This window comes from Pleurodeles waltl, chromosome 10 (genome assembly GCF_031143425.1).
Source record: "Pleurodeles waltl isolate 20211129_DDA chromosome 10, aPleWal1.hap1.20221129, whole genome shotgun sequence".
NCBI lineage: Eukaryota > Metazoa > Chordata > Amphibia > Caudata > Salamandridae > Pleurodeles > Pleurodeles waltl.
This window is the reverse complement of record NC_090449.1, coordinates 342,698,347-342,720,593: the sequence shown is the minus strand read 5'-3', so window position 1 is coordinate 342,720,593 and position 22,247 is coordinate 342,698,347. Positions and strand designations below refer to the sequence as shown.

At 43.1% G+C, this 22,247-nt stretch overlaps 1 protein-coding gene across 1 annotated transcript in view; it reads right to left on the bottom strand.

The window, feature by feature from the left end:
- Window positions 1-14,070: 14,070 nt before the first annotated feature.
- MRPS34 (mitochondrial ribosomal protein S34) overlaps window positions 14,071-22,247 on the bottom strand; it is a 41,197-nt gene continuing 33,020 nt past the window's right edge. Inside the window, exon 3 of the mRNA XM_069210564.1 lies at window positions 14,071-15,348. Coding sequence (XP_069066665.1) covers window positions 15,053-15,348 — 296 coding nt within the window. The 3' untranslated portion in view covers window positions 14,071-15,052. The remainder of the gene's footprint in view (window positions 15,349-22,247) is intronic.

The window sequence follows — 22,247 nt, the reverse complement described above, 5'->3', positions numbered from 1 at the left end:
GGTATCAGCCTCACTCAGAGTGAAGGAATAGTGATGGGACACCCAGTAACAGTCATGGTCCCTCACTCAGTTGAGATACTTTTGACCCACTCCCGAACGCAACACATGACTGGAGCAAGACTCACAAGGCATGAAACGGTAATTCTGGGCTCACCGAACGTGCAGCTGAAAAGGTGCACTACGTTGAATCCAGCAACCTTGCTTCCTGGTGAAAATGCTGAAGTTGAGAACGCTGAAGACGTCGAGCATGACTGCCTTCAGGTGACTGAATTCTGCACAAAACCTCGACCTGACATTAAGGATACTAAGCTTGATGGAAATGACCAAATTGTTTTCGTTGATGGTTCATGTCTAAGAGATGGGATGGGAATTTTGAAAGCAGGATATGCTGTATGTACTGTAACAGGTGTCTTGGAAGCATCCTGGCTCCAAGGAGTCTATTCTGCACAAGTAGCAGAACTTGTAGCCCTTACAAGAGCATGCCAATTGTCTACATTGATGAAGGTTACAATTTACACTGATAGTCAGTACGGGTTTGGAATTGTGCACGACTTTGGACAACTATGGTCACAGAGAGGTTTCCTGACTTCTTCAGGATCCCCAGTGAAAAACGGGGAGAGAATAAGGGAATTGTTACACGCCATTCAAATGCCAGCCGAAGTTGCAGTGGTAAAGTGTAGTGCTCATACAAAAGGACAGGACTATGTTTCTCTGGGAAATGCATATGCGGATCAAGTCGCAAGATTTTGTGCCTTGAACTGTATATTACTCAGGGATGAATGGAATTCGATAAGTGAACCAGAACTCGAACCAGCTGAAGCATTTGCCTTGAAGGTCGTAGATACAATAGATGAACTAAAAGCATTACAGAATAACGTCAGGGAGGATGAAAGAGATTCCTGGATTAAATCACAATGTATAAAGAGACCAGATGAGTTATGGGTTTCAAATGAGGGAAAATTTGTTTTGCCAAATGGTCTCTTATCGCAGCTAGCGCGGTTCTATCATGGGCAGGCTCACCTAGGGAGAGATGCCATGATAAGATTGTTCAAAACTGATTGGTTTAACCCCAGATTTCGCCAAGCTGCAGAAGCAGTTTGCCATCGATGTGTCACTTGCCAGCAGATGAACCCAGGGAAGGGAACGGTTGTGAACGCGAGCCACATTGGTAAGGCGAGTGGCCCGTTTAGTAGAATGCAGATAGACTTCATTGAGATGCCTGTGCATGGAGGTCTGAAGTATGTGTTGGTGATTGTGTGCATTTTTAGTCACTGGATTGAAGCATACCCTACACGTAGAAATGACAGCCTCACAGTTGCAAAACTATTGTTGAGGGAGTTGATACCACGTTTTGGATTCCCGATCTCTTTAGAATCAGATAGGGGAAGTCACTTCAATAACGAGGTGATAAAGTTACTTTGCGAAGCGCTGAACATTGAGCAAAAACTGCATTGTAGCTATCGCCCAGAAGCTTCAGGACTGGTGGAGCAGATGAATGGTACACTGAAATCAAGAATGGCGAAAATATGTGCATCGACAAATTTGAAATGGCCTGACGCATTGCCTTTGGTGTTAATGTCAATGAGAAACACCCCTGACAGAAAGACTGGATTGTCCCTGCACGAAATTCTCATGGGCAGGGCCATGAGACTTCCTGCAGTTCCCGCAAACGCGCTTTTGAATATTACAGATGATATGGTGTTAGACTACTGCAAAGGTCTGGCTGACGTGGTTCGCTCTTTCTCTCACCAGGTGGAAGCGACCACCTTGCCACCGATCCAAGGTCCAGGACACACACTGAAAGCAGGTGACTGGGTCATGATAAAGAAGCACGTGAGGAAGTCGTGTCTGGAACCCCGTTGGAAAGGCCCTTTCCAAGTGATCCTGACGACAACTACCGCTGTGAAGTGTGCGGGAGTTCCCAACTGGATTCACGCCAGTCACACAAAGAAAGTGTTGTGTCCCACAGATGAGGAAGTTGAAGCGCTGAAACTGCCAGTGCCTGATAAAACAGTGCTGAGTGCTGAGACAGAGCAAACCCGAACTGAAAGCGAACAGGCAGGAACAGAAGAGAGAGAAATATTCTCTGAGGACGAAGCAACAGACTCACTTGGGGAAGACCAAGGAGAAACCTCAGACAGTGACGAAGCAGCTGAAGGTGACAAAGAAACTGAAGCAGCTGAGGGTAGCAAAGAGCCTGAAGCAGCTGAAGGTGACAAAGAGCCTGAAGCAGCTGAAAGTGATAAAGAGTCTGAAGAAAGTATCGGTGACGAAGGGCTCGAAAGAGGTGAAAAGGCAGGAGAGCCTGATCAGAGGAGGGCTTTCCCAGAAGCCGACGATAGAGAAAAAGAAAAGGAGAACGTGATTGATTCCCCAGAAGGAGGGGACAAGGCAGAACAGAACGAAACAGTTCAAGCTTCCACAGAAAACATCGCAGGTCCATCAAATGGACACGGTGCAAAGAGGAGACTAAGTATATCACCAATAAAACAAAGGACTAAAGAAAATTTGAACGACGGAGAAAGGCCAAAAGTGAAAGAGAAAAGAAAGGAAGTGACTGTCGTGGTACCATCCTCAAGTGAAGGAAAAGACTTGGCCAAAGAGGAAAGTACCAGTGAGGCAGAATCAAAAAGAGAAGCAAAATTGAAAAGGAAAAGGATACCGAACAGGAGATATTCCGGTCCAGAATGGGCCTATGCAGTCAATGACGATTGGACTGACGGATTTGTATCTCTTAGCCTCGAGAACGAAGAAGAAGAGATACCAATAGAAAAGAAAAGTTTTATGGACTCTGTTGATTGAAAGGGTGATAAGTGACATTGCCTGCTACAATCTAACGTGATACAACCAGCTGGGACATTGCTAAACCGGATGAGACACTTGCTGAACTGATAAAGACTGAGTTATTGCCGAATTGAGACAAATGCTGCTAACAGAGAAGTGACTGGCCTCTTGAAGAAAACTGTGTGAACATTGCGCTCGTTCAGCTTTGTAACTGAATTACTAAATAGTTTCTCTATAGGTGCTTCTAGCTCTCTGATTCTATACAGATCATGGCTACACAAAACAGTAGAGTGAAATATTGTAAATATGTGTGTATAGGCTTGATAATTGCATGTGTACTAATAATAATGGGAATAGTGCTTGCTACACGTGGAAAGGGTGAAAATGAGAAAATTGATGCTTCTACTTTTGCTCCTGTTACTGTCACTGAACTAACCGCATTGAAAAGACTAGAATTAGATGAGAGACACTTGCATGATAAGAAGGAACTTTCGTATAACGTTTTCTATCGCTTGCTAACAGAATATGTTGAGACTATGGATGCGAAAGATTGTTATGTGTGTACACAGATACCGACATCAGTAAAGGAAGGGGTGACTTATCACCACATGCCTCTTACATACGGGATTACATGTAGTATAGTAATGTCTAGATTTTATGGTCAAACCAACATACAGTATTTTTACTCAAATTATGATGTTACCTTTGCATATGTTCCTATAATAGCACAGCTAAGCCAGATTGCTAAAGATTGGGATGCTAAAATAATGAGGGAATTTTTCGAGCCAATGCAACCTTTTGAAACGGCTCACGCTCATAGGGAAAACCTTACCTGCTCTCTCTCTGCAGTAGAAATAAGCTTCTTAGATCGCACAGATGATAGAAGGGCACAAATGAATGCGAAATTAGAAAAAGAGCTAAGTAAGAGGACTTCAGTAGATCATTATGATTTTGCCGCAATAAAAACACAAGGGAGAAGAGCTTTAGATGCTTGGCATGTAGGGAAATTTTGTATATATCGAGGTGAATCTTATTATGACAACATTTTCGTAGGAGCGAGTGAGTGTAAACATACGTTTATCTTTAAGGCCAAATGGACATTCATGATGGACGGACTTGACCCTGTCATACCAGGTGTATATTACATTTGTGGGTATAATGCCTATTATCGTCTTCCAAAGGGATGGTGGGGGAGATGTTATTTGGGTATAGTGTTCCCAAAAGTTTATCAGCTGGATGACCTATCGATGATTCAAAAGACGTCTGGATCCCATCGTATCCAGAAAAGAGAGACCGCAGCTGCTGTGGTAGGAGATATATTTGGAGCCATGATTCCTTCATTGGGAGTTGTGTTGAATTCCATCAAGATAAGAAAGTTGTCTACTATAGTGGATAACATGTTGACAAAGTTTTCAGGTGCTATAATCCTGATAGATGCTGAACTTGCAGCGGAAAGAGCTATGACTCTTCAAAACAGGCTTGCCTTAGACATTCTTTTAGCAAAGGATGGCGGCGTTTGCAAAATGCTTGGTGCGCGCCACTGTTGCACGTATATTCCCGACAACAGTGTGAAAATTAAAACTATGCTTGCTAATCTAACAAAAGAGAGTGCAGACTTGAAGGAATTGAAAGAACCAGGAGTGTGGGAGAAGGTTGGAAAAGGACTTGCTTCAGTGGGAAATTGGATTGGGGGAATTTGGAATGGAATATTACTAAAAATAATACAGGGAATATTAATAGTACTGATTTGTATTTTTGGAATTTGGGGAATAAAAAGGGGAATAATAATGATTATGGAAAGAATTAAAAGAAGGAAGGAAGAGAAAATGATGAAAAGAATGGCAGAAGAATACAAAGCGAAAACTAGGGGAATTAAAAGGAAAAGAGAACTGACAGAATTTTAATGGAATAAAATTTGTGGGAATAGTTTGTGTGATGACAAGTAGTCATCAGAGGAGGGATTGATGACGCAGAAATGAAGGTTTTACATTTATTAGCGCATAAACGTAGTGTGAAATAATCATGTGCGACTTTAACCGAACTAATAAAGATTGTACGGGGACAAAATGTGCCCTTAGAGTAGTTTGCCAACATTTATAAGTGTACTTTATATAACGTGATGTATTAGAAGTGCACTAATCCGACATAATCATAAACGTGTGCTACGATTTGCTTGTTTGAAATGTTTTAGCTTAGCATAACTTTAGTGGAGGCTTTGGCCTAGTTGCCTGGTCTCACAGTTTAGATGCTCGTATTTTTCCAATGTGCTAATAAACGTGTATTTTTGCTTGAAGCTGTACTTTTCCACTGAGATCGTTCACATGCTTATCTTAAGGTTTCGTGCCAGCCTGGCATTTTTCACTTTGCTCCAAGGTCAATCTGCAGGTGCGGACAATGGAAGCTCTGAAAGTGAGTTAATAGGTATAAAATGTTGCAACTTGCGTACCCGTCTCCAAGGATAATGTATGCTTAAGTAAAAGCTTGAGAACTGTTGTTTTTGATTGGAAAATTTGAAGCCAACCTATGAACCCTCCAATGGAAGACCCTACTGGATTTGAACTGTTGTCTATTTAAACCAGGTGCACGAGGAGAAAGTAGCCATTACAGCCATTATTGCCGATACCCTCCATTTTGCAGCTAATATGGCCCACCTTGCTGCGACGTCATTTTGAAAGAGACTTTGATTCTTTCTCTAATCGAGAGAAAGAGACTTTAAATGATTCTTACCCTAGAGACTTTAACTTTGAACTGCCCTTTGCATGAAGTAGTAGTTTATCTTGCCGCCGTGAGGCAATTGCCCCATCCACTTTGCCCTTGCCCCGTCCCATGCTGATCGAGAAACGGTACCTGTGAGACGAAGACTTCCTTGTATGCTGATCGTAATTGGTAAATATGAAAGGAAATTGTAAAATTGCATTGTGTTTCTTTTAGGTAACCAACTGCTGATCTTTGATAAGAGCCCTAGTTAGGAGTTTTCCAAATTTATGTTGCTAAATTGTTTTTGCATGAAGTCCCACATGCCGATGCTAATTTGAGGTTAGATGAGGATTCCTTTTGTTGCACGATGCAATTTGAGACCTTGTTATGCTGACTAAATGTATGCAATAAGCTCATTACAGATTATAGTATTAGTGATTTGCATTGCTATTATCGAATGCCTTGTTATTCAAATGCTGCATAGATTGCACCTGTTTCGCCGTTATGGACAGCTATTAATGTTCATTTACGTTTATCATTTGGTGTTGAGACACATCTATATTGTGCTAGCTTTGTTAATATAGGGAAATAAATTCACTAACTTTGAATAATCTGGTGTGGTTATTCCTGACTGAAAGGTCAGGGTTCGCCGAAATGTATTCTGGATTCATTGTTAAGTGTTATGTTGATCAGGGCATTGCTTATGTTCGTTATTGATTATTGATTTGATTAAATTGACTGGTCTCGGGTGAAGAGAGTCCCACTTAGCCAAAAGATTCATCGGCCTAAAGAGCGTCCAAGTACAGGTAAATTATTAGTACGGAACGCTCTATCAGGAGTGACAGGCTCCTCAGCCTCCACCTGGTACAACAGCACAGACTGTTTGGGCTGCCGCGGCCTAGATGCACTTTTATGCTTCCAGGGCCGAGCGCAGCAATGACATCACAGGCCTTGCCTTTAAAAGCGGCCACATCTCTTGCTTGCGCTCTAACGACCACCGGAAAGAACCTGTGCTGCTCCTCATTCCACCCACCACCCCTTTTTCTCTGTTTTTTCTCCTTTCTTGCAGTTTTACAGCAAGACCGACGATGTTAGCTGGTGGGACGACATAAGCAGGCCAGCATGCCTCATGGGGAGCCGTACGGGTTCGAGCTGAGCTCACCTGACTCAAGTTTACCTCGGTGGCGGCTCCTCTGGAGCTCCTGGGGCTGCTGGGTGAGGGGCCTTCGGGCCATATGCGTGGGGTGGTGCTGGGGCTCATTTCCTCTTATGATAGGGCGGTGAGCCCTAGAAATTCCAGTCTTCTGTGTGTTGGGCCTTTGTGTTTGTTAGGCATAGGGCTCTGGGGAGTGTTTTAGGGCAGTAGGTGTTCTGTAATAACGTTTTTTGGGGTAGGAAGTGCGCAGGTAGCGGTCATTGGTGGTGGTGCTACAGTGAGTGTGTGCTGCTTGCAGTGACCTGCTTTGTGTTTTTAGGAGGCACACTACTCTTCCTAGTTATTGATCACTGGCTAGGGTGCCAGGCTTACCTCTGAGACAGCATTGATGGATGGAATTATATTCACTATTACTCAGGTTCTTATTTGGCTATGTTAGTGCAGGTGCAGGTAGGTAGTTTCCCTTTATTGTTTCTGTGGCATGGCAGCGAATGGGCAGAGGGGCGCAAAGCACTCACGCACGGAGGTGCTCTGAGAGGCCCTGATGCTTAGGATGGATGCTTTGGACCAGGCCGTAGCATCCTTGAAGGCTCAGCCATCTTTTACAGTGGAGGTTCCATGTGATCAGGTGGACAGTCCCCGGCAGGCGGGATTACTGCCTAGGGAGGCATTCCCCCCAGTTCCGAAGAGGGTGCGTGGGCAAAGGAAGGGAAAGGTGGCTTGGGAGGGGTGAGTGGAGGCCACCCCTGAGCAAGTTTTGGATCGCGTGCAGACTATGGAGGGGCTGGTCTCACCTCAGCCTTTACTACAGTCCGTGGTTTGTGCATCCCCGGTTGGGAGTACGGTTCAGCCCACGAGTGTTTGTATGGGTCAGGTGGCAGCTCAGACCACGACCCAGAGCCTCATAGGGGTAGGACCTGTGAATAATGTGTCTGTTAGGAATACGGATGTTTCTCATCGCGGGGTCTGGTTGGACATCTGGCTTCGGTGTTGCCATGGCTGTCCAAAATGGGGATGCTGCCTACCGCTTTTGGTGGGGGGCCAGTTGGCAGGTACTAGTGAAGAGGACATTATGGAGCGGGCTTGACATTTGGCTCACATCTAGGTACTGGGAAAGGCAGCCATGGGCCCCAGGAGAAAGGACCGGGGTCAAGCAATAGTGAAGGGGCTCAGAGAGCCAGCTGCAATCCTTAACTCCTCCGGTGGGGAGTCAGGGGACTCCTGCTACAACGATCTTTGCACAGCAGGTTATTTCTGCATCAGGAGCATCCACTCAACAGTCGGGTAATGAGCCAGCAGTGGTGACCCCTACAGCGACATTTTCTCTGGCCCAGGGAGCCACAATGTCAGGTACTTGTCACTCTTCTCCCCTTATGGACCTGGGTGATATTTGCTCTGAGCATGAACAATTGGGGCTGCATGTACCAGTAGAAGTGAGGGGGAACATCTGGAGGTGGCTTACCTCAATATATTTGACTTACTGGTTGACAAATCCGATAAGGAGGAGGTGAAGCAATGTAAGGAGTTTCCGCACTTGAGGTAATGTGGCCATGAGCCACAGAGGAAGAAAGTGTAAAAGTCTGTTCAACTGGGTGAGAGCTTTCTCCATTTATCAGGCCATTTTAGCAGAACGCTTCAGTGATTTAGGCTTCCAGTTAGCCTGTTACCAGAAGAGGATCATGGGGGTGCACGATGAGTATGGGGGCACGGCATGAAGACTATGATAGGGAAGTCAGGAGAATCAAGGCCAATAAACCTTCACTAGGATGGGATCAGGTACATATAATTGCAATACCTGAATCGCGCTCAGGTGCTCGGACACCAGCCCTTTAGTGTGACGCCCTGAGGCACCGTTGTGGTGGGTGGGGCAGGGGTGATGGGGGGGTTGGCCAAGAAAGGGGCCTGCTGGCATTTCAACCAGCACACTTGCTCACGGTCCCCTGGGACCTGCCGTTTCAAGAACTGCTGTTCTTTCTGTGGCCAAGCATTCCACCCCGAATTCAAGTGTTTCAAGAAATCACAGGATAAGGGTGGCAAGAAACAAGAATGATGATTCAATAGGCAGTGGGCAAAGTGTTTCTTTTTTTCGTTAAGGCTTTATCCCCCGTTAATCTATTGGTTATGGTCCCTTGGCTTAATTCATACTCTAATCAGGCAGCTGCGCCGGTTCTATATCAGGGTTTTAAGGACGGTTTCAAAATACCAGCTCAAGGCTATGTGGGCTATCCCCATTGCAAGAATCCGCTGTCTCTGAGGTCCAATCCTGAGATGGCAAGGGCTAAAATACTAAAAGAGCTGAAGTTAGGGCACATAGCTGGACCTTTTGGGGAAGTTTCCATGCAGGGATTTGTCTGTTCTCCGTTAGGGGTGGTCCCCAAGAAAGAACCTGGCGAGTTTAGATTGATACACAACTTGTCTGCACCAAAGGGCCAATCAGTGAATGAGGCCATTGATGGGCACTATGTTCTGTCAGGTATGTTTCTCTAGATCAGGCAATTCAGATGCTACAGGAGCTTTGGCCTGGAGCTCTGATGGTGAAGTCTGGCATTGAATCCGCATTTCGGTTGATGCCAGTCCTTCCTGACGATTTCCATCTCTTGAGTTTGTTAAACCATTAATTGTGTTTGACCACTGACTTTGTGTTTCACCACTGGGCATATTAGTTGTTCAATGTTCACCAGTAGCACATTACATGTTGTATTCAGTTTAGCTGCCTATTGGCTTTAACGTGGCATTAGACATTACATTCTGTATTCAGTTTAGCTGCCTATCGGCTTTATCGTTGCGTTAGACATTGCAGATGAGCTGTGTTTTTCTACATGGTAAACCAAGCTGTGTTTTTCGTATTTTGTTCTCACAGAAACCTAGCGTGATAAGGGAGTGTATATTTTGTGTTTTTTCCCCTCTACCCAGCCTTGGGAAGGAACGGGCTTTGTAGACTTGGCCAACCTCCAGCTTGTTCTTTTCCAACTCTGATCTACAGTAGCCAGCATGTTTTGACTATTAGAGGAAAGGGCCTTTTAGCAGGCTTTTTCATTATAAAAGGTGTCCCTGGGCAGCAGCTAGGGGGAATTTTCCGAGACTTCAGTCAGGAGCGGACGTTAGCTGCCTGACCTCCCGTTTGAGTGGAAAATCCCTTTCTCGCAGTTGAACAGGAGTCATCAACTTGCAGGCATGAGAAAGATGAAGAGCAGTGATAGGCCCTACGGTGATGAATTTTGACTTTTATGCTTTGAAGTTATGCTATAATATAATCACATATATTTGCTGTGTACATTGCAATTGAGAATCACTTTGAGTTGAGCAAAGAGTTGTGGCAGGAAATTTGGGAAATGTTAAAACACAGCATAGTCATAGATGCTCATTTTCCCATTGACTCATTAGAAGGCTGGTTCAATTCCCTTGCAGATGTTAAAGAGAAAAGTGCAAAGACAGAAGTGTCAACCCAGAATTCTGACTTGGTGGGGATGGCTAAGTGGGCGCACCAGAAATGTGGACATCTGCCAGAAAAAGCTACTTACAGGTGGGCAGGGATTAGAGAGATGCACATTCCCTTAGATTTGATAAAAACTGTGATTTTGCAATGTCCTATTGTCAGCACACACAACAGAGATCTGTCCCACAAACAGTCAAAGATCAGTTGGGTAGAGGAAAGTTACCAGGACAGATATGGCAAATTGATCAGGTTTTAGGGGGAGTGATTGCTGCAGATTACCAATGAGAAATCCAAGTTATTCTGATAACTAGAAGAGAATCTGATTTATTCATACAGATTGGAGACAGAATCGCCCAACTTGTCATAAGTGCAGTGAATGGAGGTTTGGTAAGGAAGGAGTCTGCCCCAGCCCTTTGACAATGCAAGGAAAGGGAAGCTGTGGTGCGGCAGATAAAAACCTCAGTGCTAAGGTGTGGGTTGAATCCCCAAATGACCCTCCAGAACCTGCATAAATCATAACAAAGGGCCCCAATAACGTCCTACTGAGTATAAAACAATGAAAAAAGAAAGGAGGGCACATTTCAGATGGCAAATGTTATTTGCAAGAAAAGTCATACTTTTTTCTTTTGCAGATGCTACTACGACTCGCGACTGACATGAGTGTGCTGTGTGGTCTCCCTTCTGGTGTTTGCGTGTGGGGGAGGGACCGCACCCCCAACCTGAACCTTATTGATTAAAGTACAAACCCCATGGATCCATTTAGCAGAACTAGCGCCTTCAGTTCAAGTTCTGCATGGGATCAATACAGAGTATCATTGTGACTTGTTTGATTACATTCTTCCACTGGAACTAAGCAACATTGCCAGTTAACTGTTTGTGTTTCATGTGGAAACCTGACTTTCACTTACATTCCAGCAAACCTTTCAGGTAGACCATATACCTTTACATGAGTAGAACTCATGCTACATCAACTTGCTATTTTAGAGACACTATTCAATCAGTTATGATCCCAATCAGAGTATATAAGCCTCAGTCTTTTCATTGAAGGTGTATCTGATTTGAAAGGTTATGAGATCAATACGTTAATCCACTTCCATTGCTTTACAGTGATTGCTTTTATCATTCAAACCTGATTTGATTATAATGTTTTTTTTTTTTTTTTTTTTTTTAAATAAGAGAAACGTTAACAAAAGTCATTGGTCAGAGAGTGGAGATGTTATGCCATTAATTGTGTTTTACCACTGACTATGTGTTTTACCACTGCGCATATTAGTTGTTCAATGTTCACCAGTAGCACATTACATGTTGTATTCAGTTTAGCTATCTATTGGCTTTAACGTGGCATTAGACATTACATTTTGTACTTAGGTTAGCTGCCTATTGGCTTTAACATGGCATTAGACATTAAATTTTGTATTTAGGTTAGCTGCCTATTGGCTTTAACGTGGCATTAGACATTACATTCTGTATTCAGTTTAGCTGCCTATGGGCTTTATCGTGGCGTTAGACATTGCAGATGAGCTGTGTTTTTCCACATGGTAAACCAAGCTGAGTTTTTCGTCTTTTGTTCTCACCGAACCCTGGCGTGATAAGGGAGCGTATATTTTGTGTTTTTTCCCCTTTACCCAGCCTTGGGAAGGAACGGGCTTTGGAGACTTGGCCAACCTCAAGCTTGTTCTTTTCCAACTCTGATCTACAGAAGCCAGCATGTTTTGACTATTAGAGGAAAGAGCCTGTTAGCAGGCTTTTTCATTATAAAAGGTGTCCCTGGGCAGCAGCGAGGGGGAATTTTCCGAGACTTCAGTCAGGAGCGGACGTCAGCTGCCTGACCTCCCGTTTGAGTGGAAAATCCCTTTCTCGCAGTTTAACAAGAGTCATAAACTTGCAGGCATGAGAAACATGAAGAGCAGTGATAGGCCCTACGGTGATGAATTTTGAATTTTATGCTTTGAAGTTATGCTATAATATAATCACATATATTTGCTGTGTACATTGCAATTGAGAATCACTTTGATATATTTTCCTTTCATTGCTGTGACTAAATGTAATCATGTACCTCCAACCTACTAATCTCTTCTCTCAGGAACCTCGTGGTGAAGTAATAATAAATGTCTTCTTTAAACTAAGAAGTGCATTCCAGAGATTGTTTTTAGCTCAAGCTCATTCATTAGTGAAAGCAGAACAGGGTTTCAAGTGGGAAGGGATGTACTATTTTTATTGGTGTATGCCTATGCGCTGCTATGTGTCATGTTATTATTTTGAGAAATGTAGTACTTTCTTGGAGTGGGTCTTTAGGCACAAGACAACCCCAATGGGCTTTGCGCTACTTGGATGATTTCCTCTTTTTTGGTCCCTCTGGGTTTTATCAGTGTGCTGGTGCATTGGAGGTCTTTAGAAACCTCATGATGGAATTCAGAGTCCCGCTAGTAGAGAGCAAGATGGTGGAGCCCTGTTCTACGATTGAATTCTTGGGAATTGAGTTGGATTCAGTGGCAGGAGTGTCTAGACTACCTTGGGAGAAGGTCATTTCTTTCTCTCAAACATTGCAGTCATGTTTGGGGTGCGGAAGGTCACACTCCGTCAACTACAATGTTTGGTGGGGCAGCTCAACTTCGTGCTGCGAATCATCCCCACGGGGTGCCATTTTCTCGGTCTATTGCTCAGGCCTTGTCAGGGCTGAGGGTCAAGCACCACCACACCAGGCTTTCCAATGAAGTCTAGCAGGCTATGAGGATTTGGGAGATCTTTCTACGAGATATTAATGGGATGGTAGTGTGGGCGAGTCCGCCTAGATCCAAAGAGGAACTGGGCCTTTTTACAGATGCGGCAGGCAGTGCAGGTTTTGGGGCTATATTTGGTACAGCCTGGAGATCCTACCCCTGGGATTCATAGTGGGATGTGGGGCAGGGACTGGGGGTACTAGCCAAACAGCAATGATCTCATTCACAACCACCGACATTGGGGTACGCAGGAACGAACTGTTTTAGCCAGTGTTAGGAATTTGAATGTATTAGCTAACTCTGTTAAAGCTAGCATTGGAAACCCTGTAAATACTTTATAAATATGATTGTGGTTACTGCGTATAATTTTAATGATTGTGATCAATTAATGTGTTGTGGACAATAAAACTACGGCCGGGGGTTCACGACCCGTAAACCCAAAGAAGTGTAGCTGAAGTATAAAGCAGTTCTGTTTCTGTTTAGCCTTATTATTGAGTATTTCATAGTCAGGTAAAATGTCTTTAAAGGTGCAACCAACTTCACATTTCCATTGAAATATTTTTTCTTTAGTTTGCGAGTAACAGTTAGATACTGTCTGGTAAACCTTATCAAAGTAGTTTCTGGTTGTTTCTTTAGTTACTTTTAACAATATTTTGCTTCTTTCCAAGCTTTAATTTAGGTTCCTATTGTCCGCTGATGAATAGTACCAAGGAATTATGCACGAACCCATACACACAGGACCGAAAGATCCAGTAGGATGCACTGAAGTGTCCCATAGACACATAAAGCCCAACACCTGCAGGCACTGAGCAAAAGATACCTTCGTAAACCTCCCCTTGCGAAGCCTGCTACTCTCATCTAATATAAGTACCCATTCACAGCAGGGCAGGGGGGGAATAAACGCATATACATGATCCTAAACAATCAGAATGTGCAGTATTCATATTATTTAACATCTTCCTGCACCACGCGTCCATCTATCTGTGGAAACAGCTCACTACCTTTGTGGCTACAGAGGATCCCTCGACCTGCAAAACGGAGAACACAAATCTGTAAATCCTGATGATTGGTACATCATGCTTAGTATACAACCAGCCACCATCTTGGTAAAAATGTATTTTTCAATTTCGCGACAACGGAGAACACAGTGATTCAAAGTGGGAGTACTTTCCACTTTATTTTTCTACAAATGCTTTCCTTTGTCGACTTCTTGCCAGCTGATAGTGACCGATTGATGGGAAGGAAACAATTCTAAAAGTAAGAAGAACAAACACACGTGCTTTTCCACATATTTTATTTCGCAGTCAGCACTACAAATTACAGCAGGTCTTGTTTTAATTGGGCATAATCTGTTCTTATACGCCCTCTTCAATAGACATATTCCCCTTAATCACATGCACACACCAGCCTTCTGGAACCTGCTACCAAAGGATTTTGCATAATCAATGCGGAAGCAAAAGTTAGCAGCATGCACGTTTCTTAAGAGGCATACTTTTTCAGCTTCAGTGCTTTCATGGAAAAACTTTGCATGGTTTCATTATCTAAAGGTAAGTACTTAAAACATTCTGTCTTTCTTTGTCTGGGTCTTATTTAAAGTGGCACTGTCTTCTGCTTATGAGGCATAAGGCTGATTCCACTGTTTCGATGACTGGTTCGGTATATCCCAACACGCTTAACAGAAATCGGGTTTGCTTTTGGCTTCATCAAACAGTGTAGTCAATCTCTTGCTGTTTAAAGTCTGACCAAGTCAACACTGCAGAAATACCACAGGTGGAAAAAAAATGGTCAAGCAGCCATAGCTTTTACTTTTAATTAAACAAGTTGTGAAATAGAAACATGCTAGCATGTTCTAGAAACGATCAATGTGATACATGAAATCAGACATGGATAAATACCAGAACTTGCACGACCAGCAGCAGTAGCTAAAGGTAAGTAAACAGCTGACTGAATTTATTGTATGGTGTTATATACACACGCAATTTGTTTTCAGTTGCATAAAACACTTTCTGGTGTCATGCTGCAATAAGGAAAGCTGACTATGGTGCATGGACCACTAGAACGGCTTTCCAAGTACAATTGGCTGTTCTATATCCTTGAATGGCTTGGTGGTTTCTCTCCTTCACGAGTACTATTTCTTTGTGATCAAGGCCCTTCTACTTACTTCCTTACCCTCCTCCCTTCCAACAAGAAGGGTTACCCATCGCCATTTAGCACAGAGAATGGTATGCTGGATCTGCACGTCGGCATGCTGGTACCATGTTACACTGGCGTTCCCTCATCTTCTCTCAGCTCTTCCTGTTTTTTGAAGTAGTTTGGTGGAAAGAACCTCTGTCTCTGCAGGTCAATCACAGGCTCACTGGCTAACGGACGCCCTTCCTTTTGCCACTGCGCCAAGATCATGGCCCGCAGCAGCGGTGGATATGGAACATAGCGGATGGGCTCTGGCTCAGGCTTTGGCGTGTAGATCTTAAAAGCCTCCTGGTAGTGTTTAGGCACCACTCGCCAGTCATGGTACATAACACGGTCAATCTCTCTGGCTTCTGGTTCAGTCGTGCCTGTGAGGAATAGAAAGACAGTCAGTCTGAAAGTCACTGCTACCCTGGTTGCATCAACACAGTGATTCTCCCTTTTTTGTCTACCAGGTGCTGCAGGCATCTTGAAGTGAGCATTAAAATACAATGCTACAAAAATACATAATTCAGTTTTATGGACGTGATGTTTTCTAACTCTAAAACCATTTGTACCCCTCATGGGTTTTGTTATCATACATTATAAAAATATAACGGACATAAATCTCTCTTTCTCTGGCTTTATTGCATATCTCTTGCCCACCACGCACCCCTGCTCATACCGTATTTCTCACAAAGCCGCTTAACAAATGGTACCAAATTGTCCCCTCAGAGCTGCAATATTTCCAGAGAGGACGTTGACTGAGTGGCAAGGGAACTACGGTACTCTCAGTTTGTTTGCGGTGTTATGTAGGAAATGCGTGAAGCCAGAACTGGTGTGAGAGGATGCAAGTCCCAATACTTGAAAACCTTCACCTTTTAGAAAAACCTAAATCTACAGCAAAATACTTATAGGTTACTTAAAAATCAATGTGCATTATGTAAATAAATTCAACAATATTGACTGTATCTGTCCTCATTTAGAATCATTAGTTGAAACCCTTTTATCACTGCTCAGGAGATACCCTTGCTAGTGGGGGGGGGTGGTGGGGGCGGAGTGTTATACTGCTTTTAACTTTGGCCACTTTTATTTAGTTTGCTTTGTTCCCCCTAAGGGACACCGGGCAAAGGAGGCACATACTAGAGCTCCTTTTTATTTAAATTAGTTTCAGTATTTCTTTTCTTGCACTCCCAATACGAAAGTACAAGGCCTACCTCCCAGAGCACTGGTGCATTTTTATGGTGCTACAGCACAGACTTAATTTTGAATGCACAGGAAATACCGCTTTAGGGTTGCTACTTTTAATGACTGCATCATTTTTAAATTTGACCACTTTTTCCTGGCAAGCTGTTTGGCTGCAAAATATTTTTTGTGGGCTCACCAAGAACCTACAGTCTGCCCATTGCTTACCATTGGTTGTCTTTATTGTCACTCATTTGTTTTATCTTATTTGTTGGCTTGCATTCTTCTTGTGTGTCTCTCTCTCCCCTCCCTCCCCCCAGGAGCATAGCCTCATTAACATCCTTTGCCTGGCTGACTTCTATACTTCCACTGCTCACATTTAGGGAACTACTTTTTTCTTTTTGGTTAAGCACATAATGGAGTGAATGTGTTTTCCAGCTCTCTCCACACTCTGTGCTTCCTCCCCAGCCAAATACCTACCCATTTGCTTCATGTTGCACTCTCATTTGTGATCTACTCATTCTCTTGTGTGCTTCTTTCTCCCAAACTCCCCCTCACTTTGTGATGCTCTCTGCCTTGTGTTTCTCCCTCACCTCCAATATTGTTCTCTCCCTCATGTGCTTCTCCCAAACCCTGTATTGCACTTTGTCTTCTGTGTGTCACCCCACCTGGATGTTGATCCATCTCTTGTATGCTTTTACCTGTTGCTCTCTCCATTGTGTGCCTCCTGCTCCAACCCAGTGCTGCACTCCCTCTTCCCCAGCACTCAAATTAATTTTGGCCCCCTACCCACTCAGTTGATTCCCTTTCTCACTTGTCCATTGCTCCATCCTCCCAACTCCGGACAATTTGTTTTTAATGTCATATCCACAGACAGGAGATAACTCAGAGGTTATCTGAGACTTAAATTGGTCCCTCTTCTAAACTCCCCTCATTGTTGCCATCTCCACTCACACCTCCCATCTGTGTCACTTTATCATCCCCGTATCTCCACCCCCTCCACTCTAAGATATGTTCCCCAAAGCATCCACCCCTTCCCCCACAGACTGGCTCACACTTGTTATCTGACACCAGATCAATTTCATTTTGCTTTAGCCTAAGCAAAGACTATGTGGCTCTCACAACCTGGCCTCCAACTTCAGGTTTGAGGAGGCCTGTCCCTCATGCTTTTAAAGCGAAAGCTGTAATTGCCTCTGCGCTGCCACTTCTTGCCCCGGTATACCCTAAAGGCATACTGCACGGTTTCTAAATTTCCAGTTCATTAGTGCACAGCCTTGTGACTACCAGGGCACAGGGGCACATGAGCTACAGAACCAAGACCATTTTTGTTTGTTTTGGGAATTATCTTGGTTAGAGCTGTGCTGCAAGTAGGGAGGGCTTGATTTTAGGCAGCGGCCTACCAGACAGCGCAGCTATATGGTACGCAAAAGACATCAGGTGAGGTTCAGAAAGTTGACCTGGAAATGCATTCGGCCCGTTGATTGCCATTGGCTTTGTAACTCCTGTTTTATGACTTTTCATGTGCTAGCTTTATTTGCTTTAGGCTCCCCAGTTCGAGTTTGTACCTTCCCATGCCAAAGCTGTGTTTATAGTATTCTTCCACAAACTCATTTTCTGTAATAAACAGGCCTGTAAATCTTGTTCTAATCTTCTCACATTTGCTGGGCATTCAGGGACCGAGGTCAAATGCCAAGCTGGGTCTTCAAGGGAGCCTGTTTTTTATTTTGCTTTCGGCTGACTTCAAAGTGAGAGCGTTTAAATGAAAGAGGAATAAAATGCAGTGTACAAGTGAGACTGTTTACAGGAATGAGGAATGCAGCATACTTTCTCCACGGAGCCTGCTTGTGACCCTTTTAAAAAATTTTGTTTAGATATAGCCATCTCAAAAGTTATCTCGCCCTTTTGCTGCACAAAACATTTGCCTTTCATTCGTGGGGCATGACGTTCACTATTGGCATTGTTAGGGTGGGTAGAAGCATGAATGTTTCTAAAAATCATGTTTGAAAACAATTACTTACCCAAACAATCTTGCACTGATTTGGTCTGAAATACTAGTACTACTAAGATGAAACAGTTCTGCATATCAAGGAAATATATTTTTGAATTTTTTGCTGAGACTTTTTCATATTTAAACACATTTTTTGCAAAATGTCATTACAAATGAAGGTGGCCCGAACAGTAAGAGTGCAGGCCACCCTTGTTACTTGGTTTCTTTCATGTTGAATAACCAGTAAATAAATGCTTGCCCGTTTTCAGGTTCAGGAGGGCGCTTGCGAACCCCACTGATTTAATCTGATGTACTAGTACTACTAAGATGAAACAGTTGCCCATATGAATGAAATACATTTTTGGAATTTTTGCAGAGACTTTCATATTTAGCACTTTTTTGCAAAATAAATTTTTGGCGAGTCCATTTAAATTGGTGAAACTGCCTTTTTAGGAACAAAGTAAAAAAACAAAAACGCATTTTAGTCTCAGCTTCAGCCTAACATATGGTGATCTTGGGCAACTTACACTTTTTATGGCCCATTTACTGCGAAGCACAGGAGAAGATATTTGCACAGCAAAGAGCTAGCCACATTGTAACACAATTTAACAGTGCTTGGTTTTCACTTTGATGTGTAAGGCATATGTTTTATTTATGACATCTGTGGCAACTCGTTTTGGAGAGTTGGGTAAGTTTAAAGACACTTATGAATTCTTTTGTGTTTATATTTAACTACACAATAATTATGTATGCTGTCTGCAACTGTGCATTTTTCAGAACACATATATTATTACTATATAATTATCATAACAATTTCCTTATTTGTCCTTACAGGCATTCAGCTCATGATTTGAATGCTGCTGATAATCCAGTGGCACAGAGGCCAAAAGGTCTAGGGAATCCACTGAACACCGATTATTGCTATAGCTTACTACTAAACAAGTGTTCACAAGTGTAGTCACCTTGCAGGCACCAAGGCCATGATTTTAATGGTGCTGCAGGTGCAGTGGCATGTGGGCCAAAAGCTCTAGGAAACCCACTGAACACCGATTACAGATATGTTTTACTATTACTCTCAACTCTGAACCTGCTATGGCTGATATCTCCCCGCTCCCTAGTGACTGTCTGCCTTCCCAGCGCTCCCTATGGCACAGAGTGAGCACCGCCACCTTCACCACCGAGCTTCCTGTATCTCCCCCTCCACGGGCTTCCTCCCTCGCATGCTTCCTCTTCTCCTCTCCTAGGATATTGGCACATCCTAAAAGTGTATTGCACACAATTATTCACAGTACAGGCAGCTTTTATGAAAAGTACTTAATAGTTCTATAAAGTATTTCAGAGCTTTATAAGAGCGCCAGTTATACTGCACAGACACTTTTTATGACACTGGAGAGATTACAGGATTTAGCCAGGGTGTTGAGCTGACACCAACACTTGAACCCGGTTCCCCAAGTCAGCAGCTCTATCCGTTACTTCACATCTTTATTACATTTATCTGCAATATCCACAAGAAACATTGATAAAGGCAATAGATTTCGAATAGGCGAAACCTATTGGCTTTGCCAATGCTTATTCTTTATTATTAAATATAATACGATCTTGAAATACACACCTTCAGGATGTGCACTATACAAAAACTTTTCCAACATTTTATTTTAGTAAAATGTTGTCCATGTAGAATTGCAACCCAGGCCATCCAATGGGTGCACACAACTGACTTGCCTCTTAGTTCACTACTGGCATTGTGGGGGGTGTAGGGGGTTCTTGAAGCAGGAACGTTTCAATGATCACGTTTGAAAACTATTCCTGAAAAAAAATACTTGCACTGATTTAGTCTGATGTACTACTACTACTAAGATTAAACAGTTCTGCATGTGAATACAATACACTTTTGGAATTTTCGAAGAGACATCACATTTTACACGTTTTTTTTGCATAATGCCTTTAAAAATGAAGGTGGCTCAAAAGTTAACTGGTCAGGACACCCTAGTTATTTTCTTTATTACACGTCGATTAACTTGTATGTAAATGCTTGCCCATTTGAACAGGAGGCTGCATTCAAAGGTCAGGAGTGTCCTTCGGCCCCCAGCCTATATATCTACAGGGACATTACAGTATATATTAGACAGCATCCCTGGCTTCAGTACAGCATAGTTGCAAGTTTAAAAAAAATGCTACAAATGCAGTCAATGCTTGCTGTGTCATAAAGCTTTTTATCTTTACTTTCAGTCATTTGAAACAAGGCTAAAAAACATTGGAAAAGCCAACAGAGCTTGCTTAGCCAAGACCAATCGGCTTTGAAATGCTTGTACCTACCTGCCGCTCACTGCAGAAAGAGGGGTGGGACTGGGAACCCTTATAGTATCCATCACCACACTGGCATATCTAGTACACATTATAACCATGATGGTGAATTCTAGTAAAAACATGCATGATGGTGCCCTCAGGCAAACCACACCGGTGGTGGGTGCCACAGACTGATAATAAAATACCTCTCAGCTCCTGGGTTATCTAACAACTGCTGAGCCTGAGCTAAACAGCTCATGTGTGCTGCTCAAGTGGATTTCGGAAATCCTTTCATGAACTTGAATGTAAAAATGGTTGTGCAGTAGCAGTAAAATATGAATGTTACTTCCAAAACAAACAACAAAAAAAAAAACACACTTACCTTTGAGGGAAGTCGCGTTCGTCTCCCCTCCATCCTCTTTCCGGCTGCACAGGCTCCCAGCCAATCACGACGCTGCTGAAAGCATCGTCGTGGTTGGTCTGAGCAGCTTGCTTCGCCGCTCAGACTGGGAAGGGGAGCCTAGGCATGTTCTCTACTAGGCTGTGCTATACAGCCGGGTAGAGAACATGCAAAGTGTGCATGCTTTTTGGCTATATAGCTCTACTTACACTTAGTGCCCTATGTACGAACACATTTTCCCATTGACACAGAATGGGAAAAACCCTTTGCTACATCTGGCCCTTAGTCTCTCTCCTACATACTTTTAGGTAATCCTACGATCTGGTTCCTGTATTTATTTTTTTTACTACTACCACCTATTCCTGCTTACTCCAATACGTAGCTCTACTCTTACTCAAACCTACATGTAATTATACTTCTATTTACACTTAGGTTACTAGGTCCTACTTTTACTCACATGTGCCTCTCGTAGATCAGCTTACACTTACTCTGAATCTCACTCTTACTCCTTCCTATTCTTACTTACTGCAAATCTTACTTCAACTTGTTCCCATGCAATCCCATTTAATACCATTTGTTCCTACTCTTACTTCTACCTACCACTTCCCCTACATTAATTCCTACCTTTACTCCTAGACTTACCACATACTTATGTCTTCCTCTTTCATTACTCCTATGTATCCCTGCCTGTTGCTCTTGTTTCCACTTGCTGCTTATCTTACTTCAGCCTACTCACTAATACCTAATTCTAGTTATTCCAACATGTATCCCTAGTCTTACTAACAATTACACTGCTCCTAACCTTTCTCAATCCTACTTTTACTTACTCCTACTCTTTCTAATGCGTACTTATCCCTAGCTACTCCTTAGCCTCATCTACAACCTAACACTTATTCCTACTCCTACAAGTTCTAATTTTCACCATATTATGTTTACTCCTACTTTCTCCTATACTAACTTACTCCAACACACAAACTTACCCAGAACCGCATTCACTTTCAGACAATGCTCAGTCCCATGGTGATAGAGCATTTATGTTTCAGAGTGAAACTATATGTCCATCCTTACGCCTTTAGGTCTATTTTTGTGTAGCAGGTGCAAAGGAGTATGTGTATGAGCTTTCTGGTGCAAGGGGGAGTTTACAATTGTGTAAAATGATCGTGTGCATACAGGTGTGTCTCCAGGTATTCTTGCATGTGTGTTTGTGTATGAATGTGTATGTGTATAATCTTGGTGTTACTATTACTTCCTAGCATGGAGCAGCTAAAACTGCAAACATGCACTGAGTAAAGCGAAAACAGGCCAGGCAGGTCGAAAGTAGGGCATGTGCATAACACCAAAATGTCATTTAGCAGGCGGGTGCCAATAACGCGCTCCCAGTTTCCCCCTGTTCGAGATTCATTCACATTCTTGATTTTTTCATGTTGTGC